Source organism: Boleophthalmus pectinirostris, unplaced genomic scaffold (genome assembly GCF_026225935.1).
Source record: "Boleophthalmus pectinirostris isolate CB_2022bp ecotype Guang Dong unplaced genomic scaffold, ASM2622593v1 HiC_scaffold_18, whole genome shotgun sequence".
Lineage (NCBI taxonomy): Eukaryota > Metazoa > Chordata > Actinopteri > Gobiiformes > Gobiidae > Boleophthalmus > Boleophthalmus pectinirostris.
Window position 1 is genome coordinate 9,300,501 of NW_026571133.1, and position 24,945 is coordinate 9,325,445.

General features: G+C 37.5%; 1 protein-coding gene across 1 annotated transcript in view; it reads right to left on the reverse strand.

The window, feature by feature from the left end:
- Positions 1 to 24,945, reverse strand: part of LOC110166345 (proton myo-inositol cotransporter) — a 150,316-nt gene that overhangs the window by 114,753 nt on the left and 10,618 nt on the right. The window contains exons 2-3 of the mRNA XM_020931582.1: positions 8,171 to 8,330; positions 5,076 to 5,284 (exon numbers count right to left, since the gene is read on the reverse strand). Of these exons, the coding sequence (XP_020787241.1) occupies positions 5,076 to 5,284; positions 8,171 to 8,330 (369 nt within the window). The remainder of the gene's footprint in view (positions 1 to 5,075; positions 5,285 to 8,170; positions 8,331 to 24,945) is intronic.

A 24,945-nucleotide genomic window follows, 5' to 3' on the forward strand; every position in this document is an offset into this window, starting at 1 on the left:
AGTTTCTAGGAGGAACTTAAAAACAGACAGTGAGTCGGCCAGCCTGATATGTAGGAGGAGCTGATTCCAGTCTTGGAGCAGCCACTGTAAAAGCACAATTTCCTCTCTGTTTTCTCTTGGTCTTTGGGACGTGGAGAAGAGCCTGATCTGCTGACCTGACAACACGAGAGGTTTTTTTTTGTTTCATTCACATGTTCGAGAGGAAGTCTGAGATACGAGCAGGTCAGACAGATACTCACCTGCTCGTACCTCAAACAAAACACAACTCCAGGTATGTTTTGACAGAGATAACAACATTCTAACATGACTTAAAGCTCACAAGAGTCCGTTTTGTGTACCAAAGGACTCTACTTAACACATTACAATTACGTTTTAGCTTTTCCCTTTGCAAATTGTTGTGTAACGGTTTGATTTCGTTTACTTTCCAAACTAAATCAGAACTGCATGAATACTGCATCTGGACGGAAGTTATGATTACAGACGGGGCTTTGAGACTTCTCTCCGAAATACTAATTATCCACAAATAAGAACCAAATTGGAGGGAGGCTACAGAGTGAATTCAAACTGCGCTGGCCACCAGAAACATTAAATGATCACATTAGTGGATATTGCTTTTGCGAGTTCAGATTCTTTTCACATGGACTTTTGTGTTATAAAGTGTATTAAAGCTGGTTCCTCAGACTAATCTCACTAATGTCTGCTAACTATTGACCGTCAAAACAGAAAATGACGCTTGAATGCTATTGACCAAGTGAGAATTGAAAAGGCTTGTACTGGAATGGAATGTACCGCAGTGAAATAAAAGGTTAAGGCTTTGGTGGCAAGAGATTTGAACCAAAAAATAAGGAGAAAATTGGGCTCAAATGGCTTTAGAAATTACCATGACAACTGCTAACAGCACTGAACCACATGAATCTTAATTTTTATTCACTAACTCACACAAACTGGAAGAAATGGGCAAGTGGGAGATAATAACGAAAATTGTTAATAGAGCAAATTTTGTTTTGTAGATATGCTAAATTTGAATCGAGTAAATTATTCATGATTAAAAAAAATATTCCTAAAGGATGCTAAAAGATTTCAAAATAAAAATGGAGTGTAATCTTTCCAACAAGTACTGGATTTAAAGGTCCGACATTATGCAAAATTGACTCTTGTGAGCTTTAAGTCATGTTGTAATGCTGTTACCTCTCGAAAACAAATACACCGTGAGTTGTGTTTTGTTTATCATTTATCCTTTATCATTATTCTTTCTATAAAAATCTGTAAAATATGCCTGAACTGTAGTGGTTGTACTGTTGCACATTTTAAATTGTTCATTTTTAAAGCTGTTTGTAAAGGGCGTCCCATTTGTCATGACCCCTCGATTCCATTTGCAGCCATTTTGATTTCATGATAAGAGCCATAAAAATCTATTTCCTGAGTGGTTTTACTGTTGCACATTTTGACAGTCGCACATTTTTGCTGTTGGACATTTTATACTTTTATACTTTTTTTTAAAAACTGCTTAGTTTGAATGGATGTTCCTCTTGAAAGTAATTGCGGTCTGCACTTATCGTAAGCTTGATTAAAAAGTAAAAACTAATCATAATTTTGATCTGTTTTCTTTTTTGAGCATAAAACGAGAGGGTGCAATAAAAAAATTGATTTTACAATATATTATGTTGTTAATTAAATTGTAAATTTACAGTAAGCTATTGGTTAATAATTGCATTACCTTTAACAGCAATTCAACGTAAATACTTTAACAGCAGTTTACTGTATTTATTTCACAGTTTACAGCTAATTACTGCTATATCACAGTAATTCATTGGGCACGGCAAGTAAAGTGTTGTTGTTTTATCCTAAATTACTGTGAAATAATTATAGTAAAATGCTGTGAAAATTCCTGTGAAAGTAATGCAATTATAACCAATAATTTACTGTAATTTCACAGTGAAAATTGTTACAGTGTACATTTCCAAAGTTCAAAATGTTCTATTCCACCTTGTGATGTCATGAAGTACTTTTTAAGTTAACACACCCCTTTTACCTTTTGTTCAGTAGAAATTGGCAGTTCCAGGGGTGAAATTATCCAAACGATTCTAGTGAAGGTGTATGGAGTTTAAAAACACAATGGAGCACTTCCTGTATTACCACACGACATCACAAGGTGGAACAGAGTAAAATGTGTGAAGGAATTATACCATAGATCAGAAAACATTATATGGGCCCTTTAAACTGTTTACTTAAAGACACATTATGGCACTTTACTGATGGATTGCCACAATATTGTCTCTTATCCCCTCAAAGTGATAATCCATAATACTGAGGCTTTTTTTTTTTTTTTTTTTTGTCATTTTTGTCAATATCACTGACCCTTGGGTAGGCTATTATAAGATATTCTTCCATGTACCATTCTGGCACATACACAGCATAATTAGTAGCTCAGGTCTCTCAAATGAGGAAGACGTCTCCTCTTGAATATCCTCGTGTATCATTCAGAACTCATTATATAACTTCTTTTACCTGAGTCAGTTCGCTTCACTTGTTTATTCTGCAAAAACCTGCTCTGTTTCTCAGTCCTCTGCATTGTTATTTGTATTTATATTTTTTTTTACTCTTAAACCGCCATCTTTGTTTTGACACAAATGGACCATATGTTTCTGTGACGGTTAATCCGCCTGCCAATCACGCCCAACTGAAATCTGGGAGAAAGAATACTGTTCCAGAGTGTAATTATAAAGTATTGTAAAAGTGTGGGGGCTTGGTCGGCCATTATGTAACTACTGTTAGAAACTGAAAAAAGCGCATAGGAATTCATAATGTTCATACTATTCATGAAACATTTTCTGATCTATATTATATAATCAGTGTTGGGGAGTAACAGATTACATGTACCGGAGTTACGTAATCAGAGTACAAATTATGAGTAACTGTATTCAGTTACAGTTACTGTTTCAGTGAGTGGTAATCGGATTACAGTTACTTTGTTGAAATAAATGGATTACACAGCGGTATTTTCCTGTTTTCATATTTTGGGCTAAACCAGGACTAAACCAGGACTAAACCAGGACTAAACCAGGACTAAACCCGGACTAAACCAGGACTAAAAACAGGACTAAACCAGGATTCAAATCAGGACTAAAACCAGGACTAAAATCAGGACTAAATCAGGACTAAAACCAGGACTAAAACCAGAACTAAAACCAGAACTAAAACCAGAACTAAAACCAGAACTAAACCAGGACTAAACCAGAACTAAACCAGGACTAAACCAAGACAAAAAAAACAGGACTAAACCAGGACTAAAATCTGGACTAAATCAGGACTAAAAGCAGTTATAAAACCAGGACTAAACCAGAACTAAACCAGGACAATATCAAGTAATCCAAAGTATTCAGATTACATTACTCACTTTAAGTAATTTACTGGATTACGTTACAAACTACATTTTGGGGTTTGTAATCTGTAATCTGTAGGGGAATACATTTTTAAAGTAACCTTCCCAACACTGTATATAATGTTGTTTCCTCATCACAAACAGACCTGGAGCTGTGTTTTGTTTCATGCACACGTTTAACACACAAACCCTGCGTATTTAGGCTGAGTTCTTCTCTCAGACAGAAAACACTCAGTTCCAGCTTGTTCTGTTCCAGTAGAATCATTTGGAAAATTTTAGCCCTGGATTTGCCAATCTCTCCTGAAGAAAAGTCAAATTTGCGTAACACAGGACCTTTTACAGTCACTCAAAGCACTTTACATCAAGGAATCGTTCACCCATTCACACACACATTATACGCAGACACTAAAGGCAAGGTGGGTTAAGTGCCTGGCCCAAGGGCACAACGGCAGCATTCATCTGTGAGAGCTGGAACCGCGAAGGACGAGCACTCTATCAACTGAGCTACTGCAGCCCAAGTATAGCTAATGATACTATTGCAGTGATGTCATGCTGGGGGTGTCCTACATGTATCTGTATTAGTGGAATGTTCAGCAGTTTCCATGGTGACACAATGCACACATTAGCAAACACAGACAAAACGTTTTAAGACACAGGGTTCCCCACTCACTTTTTCACACTTTAATGTATTGACACCAAACTTGATACCTGGACTCATGAACTCTCACTCTAGACCCTCAAAAAATGTGGTGACCTTTGACCTCTAGGGGGCGCTATTATTAGCAAAAAGGTGTTTTAAGTGATATCTCTTGATGTGTTTGGATTTCCAAGAAAATTCCTGTGCCTGTTAATTTACCTTCTGCATTTGGGGGCCATGTTGAGTTAGTCAGAAATGCTCTTTTTTGGGTATCCCATAGAACGCCTTGGAATAAAGCTATGAAATTTGGCATGTTGATTCAGGCCAGGCCATGATCACTTCTGGGTCTCTACCTCAAGAGCTATAGCGCCACCAGCTGGTCAAAGTTGGACATGCATTCGTATTGACACCAAACTGCATAAATGGTCCTGTGGTGACTTGCCCTGGACTCTCAAAATGTTTTGTGACTTTAACCTCTAGGGAGTGTTTTAATTGGCAAAATTGTTTTAAGGGATATCTATTGATCTGCTTGGATTAAAAACTAAATTTCACTGTGCATGTGCTACCATTCCTGCTCTTGCCTATTCTGCTACCACTGCAAGGCCTCCACGTTGCAGCTATATTTGTAGATAGGACATATTTCTGCTTTTAAAATACCTTGACAAGATTTTAGTGTGAATTATTTCCCAAGAATTCAAGTAAAAACGTATTTCTTCATGTTGTCTGCACTGAAATGAATCATGGAATATGTAGTTCCCTATGTTTATAAGATGTTGCTACTATGAAATCATGTATTTAAGCAAAGGAACTTGTAATTCAATATGTTCTGACAGTCCGCGATATTATTGTGAGACTTTTGACGATACAATATCACAATATTTTGGTTATTGTTACATCTCTACTAATCAGCTCTTTCTGGTCAGATTGCGTTAAAACAAAGCTCAAATTATGTCTAACTTGAGTAACTTCAGACAGAGTAGTGCTACAGTTAGCATCATACTCCCAGGGAATGTTGAGGACATCAGCTGCAAAGTATCAATTTGTGTTTTCTTTTACCTCCTCCGCTGTCCTTCTCCTCCTCCTCGATGCTGTTCTTGATGCTGTCGTATTCCTCATCGATGTTCTGGTTTCCTCTGATCTGACTCAGGACTCGTCTGGCCTTTTGGGTGAGACCGCACTGGATCAGCCACCGAGGACTCTCCGGTAAAAACAGAAACCCCATGAACTGGAGCACAGCTGGAATAACAGACAGACCCAGCATGTACCTGCAAAGAAAGATATCATCAGCTACTCTGGCAAGAATCTCATTGCAAAAATCTATGCAAATTCAAATTACTCAGATTAAACGTCCTATATTACGCAAAAAATGTACTCTTGTCTATCACTTCGCTCTACTGCGCATGTCTCCTGCAGAAAGAGCAGCTGTCCTGTCTGTTTCATGTCAGTGTCTTGTAGAATTTCATGCAGGTTTCAGCCTCTCTCAGGGGTCAGGGCTAGTTGTATCAATCAGGTGGAGTTGATGTCCAGCTACTGAAGTTTGAGACATTTCTTCTTGTTATTTATGCACTCACCTGCATTTAATGCATACGGGTAAACTATTAATCATATTCTGCAGATTACAAGCTGCAAGTAGTGAAATATGCGGCCGAAAACTGTAATCGAGCAGCAGAAAGAAAGTTTGAAGTGAGCGAGAAACTTGTGAGGGACTGGCAAAAAGCGGAGGATACTCTAACAGCAATGAAGAAAACAAAAAAGCTAATCATCGGCTAACAGTTAATATGTTATGTTAACATACCAGACGACTGCTCAGTCTGTTGTTCTCTTTTCTATTGTTATTACTATAACTTGCCTTTGAAGATGAAATGTAGGTTCTTGGTCTTTGATTTTATAAAATAAATTTCCCCCCAAAAATGCGACTTATAGTCCAGTGTGACTTAAGTATGCTTCATTCTTATTTTGGCTAGTGCAATTTATACTCTGGAGTGACTTGTAGTCCGGAAAATACATTAAGTATTTTTTCTTAATTCAAACAACATACAATTTAGTTTCTTATTTTAAGTACAAAGAGTTGTTTTTCTTCTCTTCACTGTAAATAGGTGTATTTTCCTATTTCGACTACAAAAAGACTTGTTCCGTTGGAAGATTGACTAATTTTTCATTTTTTGTAGAGCTCCCAAAAATAAAGTTGATACATATTTATTAAGGTTGTGCTGACCTATTTAGAGAGAGCTCAGCTGGGTTTGTTCATTAAATTTATCGCAAGGAGAAAATGTCAAGGATTCATTTGGCAGGCTTGAAGTATGCAAGAAATGTACCGTACCAGTCGCCAAAAAAATTACAAGAGATATAAATAGGCAAAATCACTGGTAATACTAAAAATCAAGTCACGCTTAAACTTACAGTTGTATTATTTTATTTGAACTGTACTTTCATGATGTGAAGTACATTGAGACATTATTAAATAAGAATGCTTCATTACCTTGATTAGGCATCCCTAACATTGCTGATACTGACAATTTTGCAGGATATTGCTTCGAAATATCAGTTTGGCTTATTATCCTTTTTGGGCCAAGAAATGGATGTAATTAGACAGATTCTCATAATGTTTAAACTTATGTTTACACAAAGCTGCTCAATTACTTGAGGGATAAACAACAGCTTCATAACACATTTGGATTCGTTACTTACAGCTGTAGAATCGGAATCACTATCAGAAGTGCAAAGGTTGAATCAGTGCAGTCCTAGTTTTGACGGAAATAAACTCCTTGTTCAGTCCCTACACTCGTATTGGTTAATAATGAAAATGATCAGAGACCAAAAGTCAAACCATCAAACATTCAGCTTGTGCAAATTATGCAAAATAGCTGAGAAATATATTAATTTCATTTAAAAGATACAAATATGGCTTGCTTAAGGTGACGATTACCAATTACAGGGGGAAAAGTATTTCAAAAGTTGTTATGTAAAACTTCAAAAAGTGACATAAGTCTTCAGACTCCAGACTTATCTTCAAACTTTTTCTCAGCTAAAAGAGATTTTCAGAGATAGAATCTGAGCCTCTCAAACTGTTAATGTCCATGTGATGTAACAGAAAAGGACAGTAGAACAGATAAAGCAGAGCTGCGTGATTATAGGAAAGACGTACACACGCCTGATCATTCCACTGTACGCTGCTCTGAAAATGTTACCGTGCCGACATGAGGAGGAAACATGTGACATTTGAAAACGAGTGACTTTTTGTGGCATTTGAAAACCACAGATGGAACAGATCGGCTGCTTATGGTCCAGATAAGACTCACATGGATTACATACACAGACCTTGGGCACAAGGCAGTTTAAGGGTCTTGCTAAATGATTGTCTTGCTCAACAACAGGATGATCTGATCTATTCTGGGACTGAACTAGCAACCTTTGGGATAGTGGAAAAAAATACCTGTTAATCATTTGTCATTTTGTCAACAGTAAATAAAAATATTTTATTTTTTGCGTAAGCCATCATTTTCTCCTCACAATTCCAACTGAACTGTTATTAGAGGTGTCACAATATTACATTTTAGTGTTAAATTATTTTGAAAAGGAATAGCAGACTGTCAGGATTTTTACAGATTTTATTTTGTGTTGATGGAACTAATAATTCTGGAGAAATCCACTTTTCGGAATGCATTTGTACAATACATTAAGCCTAAAAGCATGCGTGTGTTTGCTATTGGCGGAAACATGTGCGATGTCTGTGCTCTAAATTAAAAAAATAGTCATTTAACTTGGATTATAATGATCAAAAGCACCAGAGGAATGAAAGGAGAGAAAAGGTGAGAAGCTGGATCAGAGCGCAGGAGTGGGAGGAGGACAGACACACACACAGAGGCAAAGAGAAAGAGATGCTGGACTTCTTAATCAGATTGTGCAGATTGAAGTCAAAACTTGTGACACAGAAGGACACGTCAGGAGACATAAATGCACTAGTCCCTGGGCGTATACTCGTCTATGACTATGTGTTTGCTCTGATACAGCTCAAGATCATTCTAAAGCTATTCAGGAAATGTTCACGTCTGTCCTGTGCTTTTTTATTATCAATACCTGCTCAAATGAGTATCTGGTTTTGTATCAAATAGTATGTGATTTACAGTACTGTTGACAACCCTCAGTCTTACCTCCACCCATCACGCTGCAGGTAGCTGAAGGCTCCGTCAATGAGGCTGGCGGTGAACTGTCCTGCTGTGATGAAAAGTGTGTTCACGGTGACGAGCTGCCCCCGAAGGTGAGGAGGAGAAGCTTCGGCGATGTACACAGGCACAGTCATGGACGCAATACCTGCAAAAACAAACATACAAGAGCCTTAAGAAAACAAGATAATACTACAATATTCACCAACTGCATTTGGAGGAGGATAGGAGTGGGCGAAAGGTTTAAAGTTCAAGGAGTCTTAAGTTAAGTTCAAAGTAGCGGTACATAAAATCCGAAGACAACACAAAGCAATTAAAAAATAAATATATATTGAAGCTCAACAGTCTCGCCCACTTCATAGTTGACTTTTGGAAAATTCAAATATTAAAAGTTCAAATGCATTGCGGAGGCTAAACCTTTATTTATTTATTTTAAATTTTTTTTCTGAAAGTCTAAGAGAAAAATGAATGGGAATTTTACTTTGTTGGGCGGTCATTGTCGAGCTCCATAATTAGACAGAATACAGATTAGAGTGACTGCTTTAAAATGTCAGTGGCAGCAGGAATAAGAGTTCTTGTATCTGTTTTTATTTTACATTTGGTTTCTGAGGAGATCTGCTGGGCTTTTTTTAAGAATCTGTGCCCTTTAAATGTCCTGGAGGTCAGAAAAAAAGCAAACAAAGCTCTGCAAGTGCTTCTTGGCTTCTTGTTTTTGTTTTTTTTAAACAAAAGAGCACCATACCAACAAATAAAAGAGAAGGTGAAAACAGACTCAATAAAACATGAATAAAACATTGGTGCACCACTTCAGCAGGATGTGAGCTAAGAGAAGCTGGGGTAAGGGAGTCTCACTGGTCTTTGCAACATTAAGCATTAAACATTAACGAGGGTGTGTTATCCAAAATCTTTTTATTTTTTTAGCTTTCCACCTTGAGATGTCATCCATGCATGTTTCAGTAATTTAGAGATTTCTCCCGAACCCTATCATGGACTGCTGTATATAAAAGGAGTGGACTAAGCGAGTGTGAAGTCACTCACAGCGTTCAGCTCAAATGAGGCTCGCAATGCTCATGGTTACAGGAGTGAATCTGTAGCCAGGTTCTATGTTATGAATAGGATTTTTTTTACTGGACAAATTACGGAAAAAAAAATCAGTATCATGGAGAGAGTAGGCCTGTAAAGATAATCAATAAATCAATTCATCGTACAGTAACTTTTAAGGAGCTTGATAACTTTTCCAGCCGTAATAAATTCTGTTTGCCTGCTTGTTTGTTTTCTTCATCTTTCTCTCTACCAAAGAGAATGAATATCAAAAGGCTTCTTTCGCTCTCTGACTCCTCTCGTCTCCTTTATTTTTAGGGGCAATTTTGTTACAGAAACTTAATAATTAATGATTTACTAATGATTTATTGTTTTGGTTGTGTTTGGTTCAACAATGGTTTATTCCAATGCATTTTTGTTAACAAGTTCTAGCTGTAAGCCAGACTACATTAGGCTATTCTTATGTTAACAAGTCTATTTTTATTTAGACCTATTGTTTTTGGTTGTCTTGCAATTCCTGTGTTACATGTTCTTTAGAAGGTAAGGTTTATTGATCTTTGTGAGGGTGCATTTGCATTTTTATTCCATGGTCATTATATTAGTTGAAACTGGTCTCAAAAATGTCAATATTATTGTTTATCGCAATAAAGTCTTGGTCAGTTACTCGTCCAGCAAGATCTGTTATCATTACAGGCCTATAGAGCAGGTTAATATGAACATGTAAGACCAAAATGACGAGGCTCACAGCAGCTGTTACAGAAAGAGGAGCCACAAGATCCTAATGTGAGTCAATTGGAGCCAGAGTCAGAAGGAGCCAGAAGAGCCTCCTGGAGAACTATGTCCACTCATATATACAGTTTATGGACCCTATTCAAACCTTCTTTACAGTTAGCTTCTGTTCAAGATTCTGTTCAATTCTCAACCCACAAGTTGACATCATCTATGCCCGCTCCATACATATACCAAAACATCGTACAAAACTGCACACAACAACTCAACAGTGCGACATCTTCATTAGCGGACGCACAGAGATTGTGTTGTGATAGTGCTCTGAATGGGGAGTAACTTAGCACAAATGAAAGTCTATATTTTGGGGTCGACTCCACTTCCCTCTCCTCCCCGGTTGCTCGTCTTGCCGATTATGCCTATACTGTGTTTTTGTTGTCTGTGCTAATGTTGCAGAAGGGTTTCTGTTTTCTTTATGAACTGGTTCCAGATAGTTAGTGTCCCAGATTCCAGACAGTTTGTGTAAGTTTCCAAATTGCAGATAGTTGTAAAAAAAAAAAAAAAGATAGCTATGTCAGATTCCAGATAGTTACTAGCAGCAAAAAAAAAAAAAAAAGATAATTATGTCACAGATAGTAATCTCAAGACCAAACTGTTTATCTTAGCTTCGTGGAAGAGAGTGTGGAATGATGTGGGATTGTTTTTAATCACTGTAAAGCGCGTTGTGTTGCATTTTTTTCTATGAAATGAGCCCTATAAATAAAGTTTGATTTGATTGAACTTGTACTTCTACTTCTAACTATGTTTTCAGTGAATACAGCATTTTCAAAACAACAAAAGATAACATGTTGATTTAAATATGTTATGTGTTAGCAGTTAAGGCCCCATAAAAGTAAAATACTCCTACTACTTATTAAATCAACAAAATGCATGTGTTTTAGGAATATTTTTGCCTCTGTGCATGCTTCCATACTACTGTTGTTACTCTACAATGATTTAGGATTGATTTATGATTTCTGCAGTGTTTGGCACAGATCTCTCGTGGTCTCGGAGTGTGGCGGTTCGCTGGTGTTGTCCCACAGTGTCCCTCTGGAGTTCGATGTGATCTGTTTTTAGTGTGTGTACTCATGCATGTTCCCCGTGGGGCTGAAGTCAATATTAATCACAGATTGTTTTTCTGTTTTTAATGGCTGCAATTGGCAAATGACAAAGGTGGCATTTACTTTGGCAAATCACTATGTCTCTTGGTAATTATGTACAAAAGCTGCTGTAGTTTAGTTGCTTCCAGACTGATTCTTTGTGCATTCTTTTTAAAGATCTCTCAGTTTGGTCTCCGTCTCCTCCTCTTTTGTGGCTAAAACCAAACTAAAAACAGCTCCAGTCAGGTCTGTTTATTTCAATGACACAACAGGAGCTCATGGTCTATTATTTAGAGCAAATTTAAACTCTCCTCAGTGTTTTGGTATTCACTCTTGATTCTGACAAAATGTGTGATGTTTTTCAACTGTTTGTGATCATTTATGTCTTTCCTTTTATACATATCAAGTATACATATCAAATCATGCTGATCCAACTCACATCTTCATATTCACTTCATAATTTTTTGTTTTCATTTATGGTCGTACAAACTAATAATAATGACAAAGATGGCACAAAATTCATTGTTTATGATCATATCAAAAGAAAAGGTCAGGGATTTTGGACATAAGACCTAATTTCCTAGTGAGCCAGAGTGTTGGAGACGTGTGGAGACACTTTTTTAAAATATTCCATCCAGTTCTTGTATTTGCAGAGGTCGCTGGTGCTAGGCTAGTGTATGGCAATAGCCATAGTTATCCTGCCACTAAAAACAGTCTTACCCACTCCACAAAACACTCGAAGCAAATTCATTATTATGCCAGACTGTTGATGTAAATGTCTGTGTTGAAAGAATAACTATGGAAGTAAAACCAACCTTGCATTTAAAGGATTTATGTCTGAGCAGCATCAGCGAGTTGTACTTCCTGATAGAAAACTTGGCAGCGGCGGACTGATATATGAGAAAATAGTCCCTCAACATATGACAATTCATGCGATGCAAGGTTAGTAGTTTTATCCATCCACCCATTTTCTTCGGCTTATCCGGGGATGGGTCGTGGGGCAGCAGACTGAGCAGGGTCTCCCAGACTTCCTTCACCCCAGACACTTCCTCCAGCTCCTCCAGGGGCACCCCGAGGCATTCCCAGGCCAGCCGAGAGGCTTCCTGATAGAAAGCTCGGCAGCGGCAGACTGATATCACCTAGCACCTATCTTACCGGCAAAGTAAAATTTCGCTGCTGCTGAGAAAATAGTCCCTCAACATGTGACGATTCATGCGATGCAAGGTTAGTTTTATTTCAAACATTATTCTATCAACACAGACATTTACATCGACAGTCTGGTGTAATAATAGATTTGCTTTGGGTGTTTTGTGGAGTGGGTAAAACTGTTTTTAGTGGCAGAATAACTATGACCATTGACATGCACTAGCCTAGCACCAGCGACCTCTGCAAATACAAGGACTGGATGGAATATTTTAAAAAGTGTCTCCACACGTCTCCAACACTCTGGCTCACTAGGAAATGAGGTCCTATGTCCAAAGTTCTAGTCTGCCCCTTTAATAGTCATGGTCTCCTTGTGAAGAAAATTTATCTAGTCTTCTAGGTATTTGTGTGAGATTGTTTTTTAGATTGTTTTTTGAAGTGCACCAAGTTAGTAAAAGCTGGTAACACACGTTTTTGAGAGAGGTTCAAGAGAAATGTTTTTTAAAATTAATTTGACCTCTCAGGGTGTGTTTGAATTCATTTATGAAGAACAGTATTGAATGTTATCTGGGAGCTGGTTGACATCTTATTTAAAGCGAAACTCAACCTGCTTAATCTGAATCCTTGCATAAAAATTGCAAATATCCTACATTGTCCTGCCCTATAGTCCCAACGATCGTGATGTCTTTCTATCTTGGGACTTCTCAGCAGCTGGTTCTAAATATAGAAGTACCCCCCCCCTGCTCTGACCCCCACACACCCCCTCTCCCCGCAGCCTCCGCCCCCCCTTTCCCCGCAGCCTCCGCCCCCCTCATCGCCACCGTCTCACATAGCGACCTGTTGCTATAGTAACCGGTCTCCTCTCCATCCCTTCTCTGCTCCTCTCTGTGGCATCAGGGAGGATGAATCAATAACCAGGACAGATGTAGTTTTGGAGTTTTTTTGTTTTGTTTTTCAAGTTTTTTTGTTTTTTTTTGAGAGGTTTGGGGGGAAGAAAAGCAATATTTTTTACCATTTCTTTTCATGTGATTGTCCTTGTAAGCGTTTTTAGCTTTTAAGGCAAAAAAAAAAAAAAAAAAAATCATCATTTTTATTCAGAAAAACACTGCTCCATATTTCAAAATAAGTTTCAGACAAAGCTAAAAATACAGCTGGAGAACTTCTCAACTTTATGAATAATGCATAGATTTTTAGTAACCTTGAAACATGCGGTTTCAGAACTAATGTTTTTATATTTTAGTTCTGGCAATATTATAGCATACACCTACTGATCTTAAAAAATTATAGATTTTTTTTTTTTTATGTATTTATTGTAATTTTCTATCCCTAAAATGATCATTGACAATTAAAAACAACTGAACCGATCTGGATTAAAATTTCATTAATTACACAATATCCTCAATTAAAAAAAAAAAAAAAACAGATAAAAAAAAAAAAAAAAAAAAACACAAAAAGACAAAAAGTCATCTTCCACACAGGACTTGTACTCCATTTTTTCCCCATGTATTTGAGCAAAATTGGTCTTGCCCCATTACAAAACTGAATTCAAGGCAAGTGAGAAATAACTTTGGATCACAAAATTTTAAATAATCAGTTTTTTCTTCTTTTGTTTTGTTTTTTTTAGGTGCACTGTGTAATTTGTGGTGGAGGTTTAATTCTAATGTAATGACTTAATTACATTTCTTCTTCATGTCATTAAGGGAGATAATTCCTGGAATGTTCCACAGTATGACATTACACTTCTTTATCTCTACAAAGACTGCAACTGACACCACAGAGCCAAGTTACATGTCAGATCTTCGGCGAGGTGAGTCCACTCATAGTATGAATGGAAGTTTTGAAGTCAATAAAAACTCATGTTACTGTGTAAATGCAAGATGGACAGGTTTAATGCCACACCAGGACATCCCAGACAAAGCAACAACATTTCCTTGGAGACAAGCAGGAACCAGCTGGGAAGTCCCTCTGAATTGTACCCTTTATGAAACTAAGGTAGTTAATCTATATACATACAGTATAAATAATAATAAAAATTAAAAAAACACACACAAAAGTTACAATATATCTCAGCACATTTGTTCATACATACAAAAAATTATGTGGTCTCAACTGTGCCACAACTATTTTATTTCACGTATTTTATCTCACATATTTCAATGAAACACATAGTTAAGACCTTTCAAAAAGTGATTCTGAATGATTTTTGAACAAATTCTGTAGCTTTCTAAGTTTCTTGTGTTGCACTGCTTACAAATTATGTTCTTGGTGGGTATGGAAATAATTAATATTTCTTCATAAATCAACAGTTACAGATGCTATAGGACATGGGAACAAAAAAATATTTTAAATATAATTTCATAATAAACTTCTGTGAGCAAATGAGGATTATATTGATATTATAGACTGAAAAAATGTGTGGCGCTTTGGGAAGATCGGTATAATGACATAAACAAGGCCCGACAGCTAACTCTCCATCAGAAAAGTTACACAGTGCACCTTTAAATCACATACAGTGCCTTTACGTGATATTTTTGTGTTTTATTTCGCAGTCATTTGACTTTTTGGGCAAAACTTGAACTTCAACCAGGACATTACCTTTCAGCATTGATTAGACTTAATGAAGGGATCTTATTATTATCAGGATATTAATTTCTTGCCCACATTGCTCAGTGTTATCTAAAAAGTATAAGAATTGTCAACAATAAAGACTTTGAACTATGAACTTGATCTGAACAAAGACAGACTGAGCAGTAGCCTGATCTCTCTCTGTGTGTAATGGTCACGACGAGGTTTCGATGTGAAGGCGGAAACCAGAGATGCAAATCACTGTTCAAATCTAATCAGGCCCTCTTAGGCATCCAGCTCGTCTGCTCCCACCACGACCACCAAATCAAGTCTTTAACTCCACAAACATCCTCCTCACATCAACAAAAGGTCTCTCATGGGGGAACACGAGCTCAGCGCGGTCTGAATGGAAAAGCTGGGTTTCAGTGTCCCAGATTCCAGACAGTTAGTATAAATATTAGTATAAGTATTAGTATTAGTGGGTTTCATCACTACATTCTATTGGCCAGTGTTATTTAATACAGATGAGGATGCAGATTTTTGTTGTAATATAGCATGGTCTTGGGTCTAGTCAGTAATAGAAATGATCATGTTCCATATTCATTAATGGAAACTATGAGCCATATTTTGGAAGGATGGGCTGCCTCGCATCACATGTTGGAAAACATTATGAAAAAGTTAATGGTGGTTGAGCGCAAACTGGACAGGACTTTGGTCTTGGAGCAGAGTATGAATAACATCTCTGAGGACCTGTTTACACAAGAATGCTTGCGGGTAAAAAAGACAAAATATTTTATCGGAGGTGCCTTTTGTTTAGGCGGTGATGGGGTTTTTGGGGCTTAAAAATGCAAAAATCTGAAATCACCGTCCAGAGTGGAAAAGTTGAATACGCTCTGCTGTAGCGTTTCCATCTACACTGCCCAAGACGCAAAACTCTGGTCAGATCTGCTCACGTTGCGTACCTGTTTACGTCACGTACATCAGCACCTAGCGTCACTACCTAGCCGCCTTGCATGCATACCCCCAAACACTTTTGCGTCACCATATGCACGCAGATTTCCACCCGAAAATGCTCGCCTAAACGCGGAATAAAAAGTGAAGACGCAACGCCACTTTTGCTTCATCATATAAACGTAGCCTGAGACTTGAAGCTTTACAAAGGGTGGTGTGTAGACCTTGAGACCAGAAGACAATCAGAGCTGTTGTGAAAAGAGTGCAGCTGCTTGACCCAAAACCAAAACATGATGAATCTTATCTATTGGCCAACCCCAGCCAGCGCCGGCCTGGCCAAGTTTGGCTGGTTTAAACTCGTCCAGGAGAGACTGGAGCAGGAGGGGGGCTCTCCTCCTCCCCAACTTTCTCTATGCCCTTGCAGCTTTTGCTCCACCAAGAATTGGAGGGCGGGTCTGTTGTATTCAGTGCCTCCTGGCTGCAGGATCTAGAGGCTGCCTGTCTATATTTTCACTTCCCTCCCCTCATAACCTACAGTGGTTATGTCTGTACTGTGTTTTTGTTGTCTGTGCTGATGTTGCGGAGGGGTTTCTTTTTTTTTCTTTGTGTACTGGTTCCAGATATTTAGTGTCCCAGATTCCAGACAGTTAGTATAAGTTTCCAGATTCCAGATAGTTAGTAGTAAAACAGATAATTATGTCACAGATAAACAGGAAATATGGGATTGTTTTTAATCACTGTAAAGCGCTTTGTGTTGCCTTTTGTTGTATTAAAAAACACTCTATACATAAAGTTTAATTGACTGATTGATATTTGGGAATTTACCTTACCTTGTTATCAGAGGAAAAACTGTCTCTTGCCCCACATCTGGAAATGTGACACAGGAGTGTACAAAGCTGAACAGTGACCATATACTCCCAGGTTCAGGAAGTACATTTCACATGATTTTTTTCCATATAAACTACCGGTCAAAAGTTTTAGAACGCCACACCACACTGACCAAACCACAGTCTAAACTTTTGATTCATGAAAGTGTCCACCTTTGGCAGAACACACTTGTGGCTCCTTCTTTTTACAATAGAAATTAAATATTCTTCAGAAAGTTTTGCAGAAGTTTCCATAAATGTGTGGCACTTGTAGGTTTAAAATTGGTTTACTGGGAGTATATTTCTGTACTAATAGATCCTGTGCTTCACAATTTGTTATCGTGACCTACTAGTAAGGCAGACCTGCAGAGTATTTTTGAACGTGACATTGATTTTTTATTTATTTTTTTTGTCTGGGTCTATTGTATCTATGTGGTGTACGCTGTCTCCCATTTTATCAGTGTCACGCCAAAGACAAACGACCCAGATAAAAAGCGTAATGTCATACAGCGTGCAGAGTCTGTACTACTCTGTCCCCCAGAGTAGACAGACTTGATGAGGTCAAACCAGCAGTGGACTTCTCTCTTGTCGGGTTTTTGGGACAGGTGGACTTAAAGGCGTCACAGGAAATAAAGCTCACGTGTGCGCTCGCTTCCCTGACCAGCCAGTCCCTTCTACCTTCTGTTTGAATCCAGAAGGGTTTGGAATCGGACCACAGAGCGTGAAAAACCTGGCTTGTGTAACTTTTTTGGTGGAGAGCCTGTGAAATGCTTTGCGTCATGGATGTGCTATTTCTTTGTCTTGAGTGTTTTACAGTATGGCATTAAACCTTTCTATCTTGGTGGAGACCAAACAAAGCCAAGTTACAGGTCAGATCTGTGGAGAAGCAACCTCGCTCACAGTCAAAATGCTTGTTTTTCTATGTTTTTGAGCAGTAAAACCACCTGTAATTACATAAATCTAAGGTAGAGCTGTGTAATGTCATACTGTGGAACATTCCAGGCAGAGCAATGACATATCCATAGAAACAAGCAGTAATCAAAAAGTTACATAGTGCACCTTTAACTTGAGATGATCAAACCAACTCTGTCTTTCTAATGCAGAAGACATCTCCTCTCAAAAATGTATTCAATATTCTACTTCATCTTCTTCAACCTGAGATAAATAAGAGTTTGGTCGTGTCTTTCTCTGATTGGTTAATTCATCTGTCAGTCACAGAGTCTGGAATCAGAAGACAGGATATGGATCTATAATAAAAGCTGGATAGGCAGTCCCCCTCTGTCCCGGCTCGAGACCGACTAGTGGCCGCTCCAGGTACTGCAGCTCCCGGGAGCAAAGGGCCCAGAACAAATTCTACCATAGGAGCACAATGCACTTTTTGGGAATTCAAACTGCCAGTGTTCAGCTGACAGGGCATCGAAAACTTTCACAAAGGTTGGATTTTGTAAGGATTCTTTTCAATTTTCACAATATAAACTTAAAAATTTTTAAATCCTCAAAGCGCCTTAAAGTTAGCTTTGTAAGGCTTAGTCTAGCCTCACTCTGAGCCCACACTCGCTCCGGTCCAAACGCTTCACGGCGTGCATGTTAGACCTCACACAGGTGGGAGGAGCTTGCCCCTATTGAGGAAGTAAATGCAGAAGTAACATTTTATGGGAGGCCCATGCTCCATTGAGCACTAGCCTGATTCATCAGCCTTTTTCACTTCATGGAAAGCGTCTGACCTCGCACCATTAAGATTTGTTCGCTCAACAGTAGGTGGGTACTTTTTTTTATTTAACCAATCGCTGCTATTTGGTCGTGACATATATAATGCACCAAATACCGTAGGAAGAAGGGCAATAACATCTTTCCCCTTGATAAAAGTCACCAAACATTTTCTTTGTTTCAAATCCTTGATCTTGGGAATCGTTGCCAACACAGAATGTATGTCTTCGTCTATGTCCATCTCGACCACTTGTTTACTGTTGTGCTGTACTACAAAAGGGACCCAGACAGGGGCTTGATTTTGACATCATGGCTTCACAGCTCTTCGCTGATTGGCCGGTGTGCAGTCTACAACTTCCGAGGTTCTTGGAATCCGAATCCTGACCTAGTCGCTGGAGCGAAATGAAATTGAGCGGAGGCACTAGGTGGCACCAGCCTGGCTAATTGAGCACAGGCCATTAAAAACAATACAGCGTCATCTTGGATTCATCTTCCAGATTTTATTATAGTTCTCTGCTCTAAACCCATTCATCTTTGTAGTTATGTCAAAGGTGTGGTTCTGTCTAGTAAGGCTGTCCATGTAATAATAATGATAATAATAATAATAATAATGAAAAGAAAAGAAAAACACACAATAGTGAATCTGAAATGATTTAATAAAGAAAACAAAACACCAGCACATAACTGTGTTTATTTATTTGTATTTATTATTATTATTACTATGAGGGCTTTTTCAGACACAAAAATGCAGCAGGGACTAAGTAGACTTGACTCCAGCTAGAGCTCTAATGCCTCCATCAGTATTCACCCCATACTGCGCTGCACAGCTCTATACAGCTACACCTTTTCCCTTTTTAACCAGGCCATATGTAAGAACAGCTTCATAAATACTCTTCTAGTGTTTGTTAACAGAAAATGTGCATTCTAAAAGCTGTTACCAGGTGCTGTTAGCTTTAATGCAATTTTAATTAGCCACCGAATAAAGCAAACTATGAAGATCTGTTTTGGCAATAGACAACCACTAAAAAACACATGTATGGATACTTTGCAGCTGATGTTGACAACATTCCCTGGGGGTGTGAGGCTTACTGTAAATTTCTCAGTTTCTCCGTCACTCTGATGCACAAGCCTGATTCATCCGTCGGTTTCACTTCATGGAAACCGTCTGACCTCACAGCATTAGGATTCGTTCACTCGACAGTAGGCGGGAACTTTTTAAATTTAACCAGTCGCTGCTATTTAGTCGTGATGTATGTAATGCGCCGCTAACGGGGCTAACTGGTATATTAAGCTTTTCCCAAATCCCATAGGAAGAAGGGCAACAGCGTCTTTCCCCTTGATAAAATTCATCAAACATTTTCGTTTTTCCGGCTCTAAATCCTCGATCTTGGGAATCATTGCCAACACAGAATGTCTGGCTCGTTGCTGATTGGCTGGTGCCCGAACTTGCACTTCCGAGGTTCTTGCAAACCGTCTAGTGTATTCCGATTCCTGACTTAATCACTGGAGAGAAATTAAATTGAGCGGAGGCACTAGGTGGCGTAAGTATAAATTTAAGAGAAGATAGAAATATAAACTTATAAACTAATACAAGAAAATTTCAGAATATGTTTGTCAAGGTCTAAACCACAAAAGATTCTATAAAAAGACAGGACATTTTATTATCATGTTATCTAAGGAACTGCAGCTGTCACGATTTGATAATTACGTCAACTCAGACAGCAATTTTGATTTGACTACACTTGATTGTGCGGCCCTGTTTGTGCATAGTTACTGATGCTATTCTGAACATGTTACTACTGAAAAGGCCTCATGTAGGTCAAGACGGCTGAGCAGAGCAAGAACATAATGTACACGGATATAAAAACAAGATACAGTATAACTTAACAGTGAGATAAGAAATGCATTTTCTGTAAAAACATTCACTGGGGTCCTTACTTAAGGGAGAGCTCTATCTGTGATTTGCGTCATCAGCGGGTATAATACATACAGTGAAAGCATGGGAGACTTGAATAGATAAAACTGCCCTAGACATACACTTCCACAATATGTAGTGTCTTCCATACTGATGTAACTACTGCACTGGACATCAGGAATTATCTGGTTTCTTGAATAACTGCCACGCTTTTTTCTCAGAAGGCAGTTTCATCATGTGGTAAAAAAGTAAATTAAAGGTCCTATATTACACAAAATTGACTCTTGTGAGCTTTAATCCATGTTATAATGTTGTTACCTCATCAAAAACAGACCTGGATTTGTGTTCTCTTTCATTCACATAAGTTTGAGTATCCCTTTATTTTTAGTCTGTCCGCATCTCCAAAGCTCAAAATGCTCAAAGTGATGTCACGAAATGATAGTCTTCAAGTTAACAGCTATCTTTTACTTTTAGTTCAGCAGAGACTGGCAATTCCAGGGCTGAAATTATCCAAATAAGTTTTCCAAGTCTAGTGAAGGTGTGTGGAGTTTAAAAACTTAGTGATGCACTTTCTGTATTACCACATGACATCACAAGGTGGAACAGCCTAAATATGAAGAATCTGGGTGTAAAACATGTGTGAATGAAACAAAACACAACTCCAGGTATGTTTTTGATGAGGAAACATTATAACATAGATCAAAAAATAAAACAATATGGGCTCTTTTTAAAGATCCTGATTCAGCACCACGGACAGCTCCACTCACACAGCACTTTGAATTAACTAGTTCATGTCAAGTTTTAAAACATGGCAAATGCTTCTGTTTATTTAAAAAAGTAAAATTTAACCAAACAATCACTGATACAACTTGATGAAAAAAGATAGACTTTAGGTTTGAGTACAGTCAAGATTAGGGCTCGGTATCAATAAGAAGTTGCCGATATGATACATAACTTGATACAGTGCACTTTTGATTTGATACGATATATTTCAAATTGATTCGATGCGGTTCAATGAAAAAATAAAGGCTAAATCATGTCTATAATACTAAATGTCTTTGTTAAACCACTTCTTGTGCAAAGTTCAAAGTTCATCACAAACATTTTAACCATCAAAACAGTGAAAATGTCAAATGTGTCGCATAAACAAGTTTCCTTCCACTAAACAAGCAACAAAACTGTAGCTCTGTAGCAAAATTATTCAACAAAATATACCAAAAAATACTCTTGGAGATATATCGATACAGCAGACCCTGATATCGATACTGTATCATCACATTCAACGATACAATATATCAATAATTTGATATTTTTGCACACCCCTAGTTGAGATATTACTATGTCAAGTGCTAAGTGCAGCTCTCCTCAGCAATTCTGAGAACATTTGAGACCTAAACCAGTTCTTTAACTACTTTTCCTATAACAATAAGCACCAGATGATTCATTTTTACTGACAAAGAAACTACCTCAAACCTAACAAAATGTATAAAGCAGATCCATTTTTAACAAAGCACCAGATTGTACTTTGATAGAAAACAGAGAGCAGTCTTCTCCAGATAACAGCACAGGGTTATGCCGTGTCAAAACTGATAAAATGAGCAGTTTTAATCCATTTTGTATTTTTTCTTGACTTTTTAAAACTTGACAGCATTGAGTCACCATAATAACTGAATAACTGAACTTTCCGCCCATAGAGAAACACGTAAAACACCCCCAGGTTGATGTCACTGCAAAGTATCAATAAATTAGTCCACATTGATGTCCCATTTACCTACGTGGATAAACAGTGACTCATTAAGTTTCTACACTTTAGTTTTCAAGTATAATAAGAACAGACTTAATTATAAGAAACAGTCCGTTAATCAGCACGCAGACAGAAAATAATTACACTTGTTCCTTTTGTAATTAGCAACACTATTTATATCAGCTGAACTTGTCTACGGTTTCCACAGACAAAGCATTTTAACATTTGCAAACACTGGGTCATTAGAGCGTGTTAATCATGACAATAAATAGCTGAGGAAAAGGCACAGACAGAAGTGACTGGCTCCAACTCACTCCAAACAACGCAGAATTGATTTTGATGAAACAACTATAACTTATGGGATATAAATAAATACAACTGGAATAATACGATTTTGATGTAGAGTCAGAGCTGTGTCTTCTGGCTATAAGAATCACAAAATCATTAAAGGTGCATTGTGTAACTTTTCTGGTGGAGGATTCGTCCGAGATGTTATTGCTTTGTCTGAAATGTTTCACAATAGTCCTGCTTGATTATGGAAAAATCATTATCACGATTATTTTAGTCAATACAGAAATCACGATTAACAATTCAAGCAATTATTTTTTAGTTACTTGATGCATTTATTCAGCATTTCTCTCTCAAAAAAACACTTTGTTATTGATAATTTATGCAAAACTTTCAAATTGAAAATAAATTCAAGCTACAAATACGTACCTTAGAGGCAGTGTATAAAACATAAAATTAATAAAATATACTTTGAACATTAAATAAGGCATAGAAAAACATAAATGTAGCCAAAATAAACTATCTATCCAGCTGTTCTGCAATCACTATATTAAAAAATAAAATAAATATACTTACTTATATAAAAATGTCCCAAAATAAACATTGCTTTAAATCGTTTCAACACAAGTATATGAGTTTTGAGATTGTTTGACACTTGTGATGTAACAATAACTGAAATATCGTGATATCATATCGTCAGAACTGCCACAATAATATATCCTCCATCACAATATATGGAATTGCAAGGTTTTTCACTTAAAAGTATTAAAAAAGAGTGAATTTATAGGCCATGATCCTATACTTACTTTACTACATAATAAAATAACTGTTATTAAGCACATTTAAATCTTATTTCTTTGGAATATGGCAGTAATGATTCACTCTGAAGACTGGTCACGGTATTTAAAAAGAAAAAAAATAGCCTATGTACAATTCTGTTAACCCCTCCAAAATATCACAATAATTATCGTACCGTGAGAGGCATATCGTGATAATATTGTACCGTAAGATTTGGATATTGTTATGTTAAATTTAATTTGACACACAAATTAAAATCAAAATTTGGCTAATTGCACAGCCTTGCTTCACAATACGGCAATAAACGTTTCTATCATCATGGAGACAAAACCAGACCAAGTTAGAGGTCAAATCTGTGGAGAGGCGACCCCGCTCACAGTCAGAATGTCTGTTTTTGTAGAGAGTTTTGAAAACCACCTGTAACTGAGTGATTGTAAAGTAGAGTTGTTTAATGTCACACTGTGGAACATTCAAACAGATAATGGACCCCAAAACAAAAAGTTACACAGTGCAATTTTAACACAAAAGGAAGGAAATTCAAGATAATCTTTTCACAAATAGCTGCTTTTACAATACAAAGACACTTTCCTAGAATAGTAGAAGAGAGCTATGGTACAGGACCTCTTTGCATTCTTCATCCCTGAGTCTGAAGTTTTGTTATCGTGACAGCACCTGGCAGACTTATGTAAATATACAGTTACAACGCATATATATATATATATATAAAAACTATATCTGCTTTTGGCCTTTCTGGTCTGACAAACAGCTACAGTGACCTTTGGCCAAGTTCAACCCTGGACTTCATAACAACTGAGTTTCCACAAAGAAGGAAATGTTAATTTGCAGGTGACAGGAGAGCTTGGGGTAATTGCGTGACAGAAAATGTAGTTGACTTTAATTGCGTTGCCCTTTCATTATCAGGGCCAGCTTATGCTTGTTTGAGTAATGAAGATGGCTGTACATGTGGAAAGGTACACACAATGGCAAAAGGATATTTCATATTATAAAACACCTACTAGTATGCAACAGCTGACCCAACTGACTCCTGCACTCTCAAAATGTATGGATTTGAGAGAAAATATAAGAAAAGTATGTGGGTTATATTTGTGAAATTTGGTGCTGATTACACAAAACTGACTCCTATGAACTTTAAGCCATGTTATAATGTTGTTTCATCATCACAAACATACCTGGAGTTGTGTTTTGTTTCATTTACACTTGTTTAACACACAAACCCTTCTTCTCTTAAACAGAAAACACTCTGTTCCACCTTGTTATGTCATCTGGTAATACCAAAAGTGCTCCACTGTGTTTTTAAACTCCACACACCTTCACCAGAATAGATTTGGATGATTTCAGCCCTTTCAGCCATTCTCTCTTAAGGTATAATTCTCCAACTGATAACTTGAAGAGTGTCACTTTGGAACATCACAAGATGGAACAGAGCATTTGCAGCTTTGGAAACGTAGACAGGCTAATACTGCATTACTCAAACATGTGTGAATGAAACAAAACACAACTCCAGATATATTTTTCAGGAGGTAACACCATAAAATGGCTAAAAGCTCATAGGGCCTTTAAACACCATTTTAACACATCAAAGTTCTGTTGAGGAGTATTTTTTGAAATGCCTAGTTGCCATGTTGAAACTTTCTGATTGGAGTGAACGATATGCCAAAAGATCAAAATGTACTTGGAGTCAGATAACGATTTAAGTTTTATCACAATTCAAGAGGTAACTAAACTTACACTTAAACTTATTCTTTTGAAACTCCAGGCTTCATTGCGAATGGTAAAATGCTCAGTCTCATTCACTGTGTTGCGGCTGACCAATAGGTGTGGGTGGGAAAGTGTCTTTGTTTGAGAGCTGCATTCAAGAG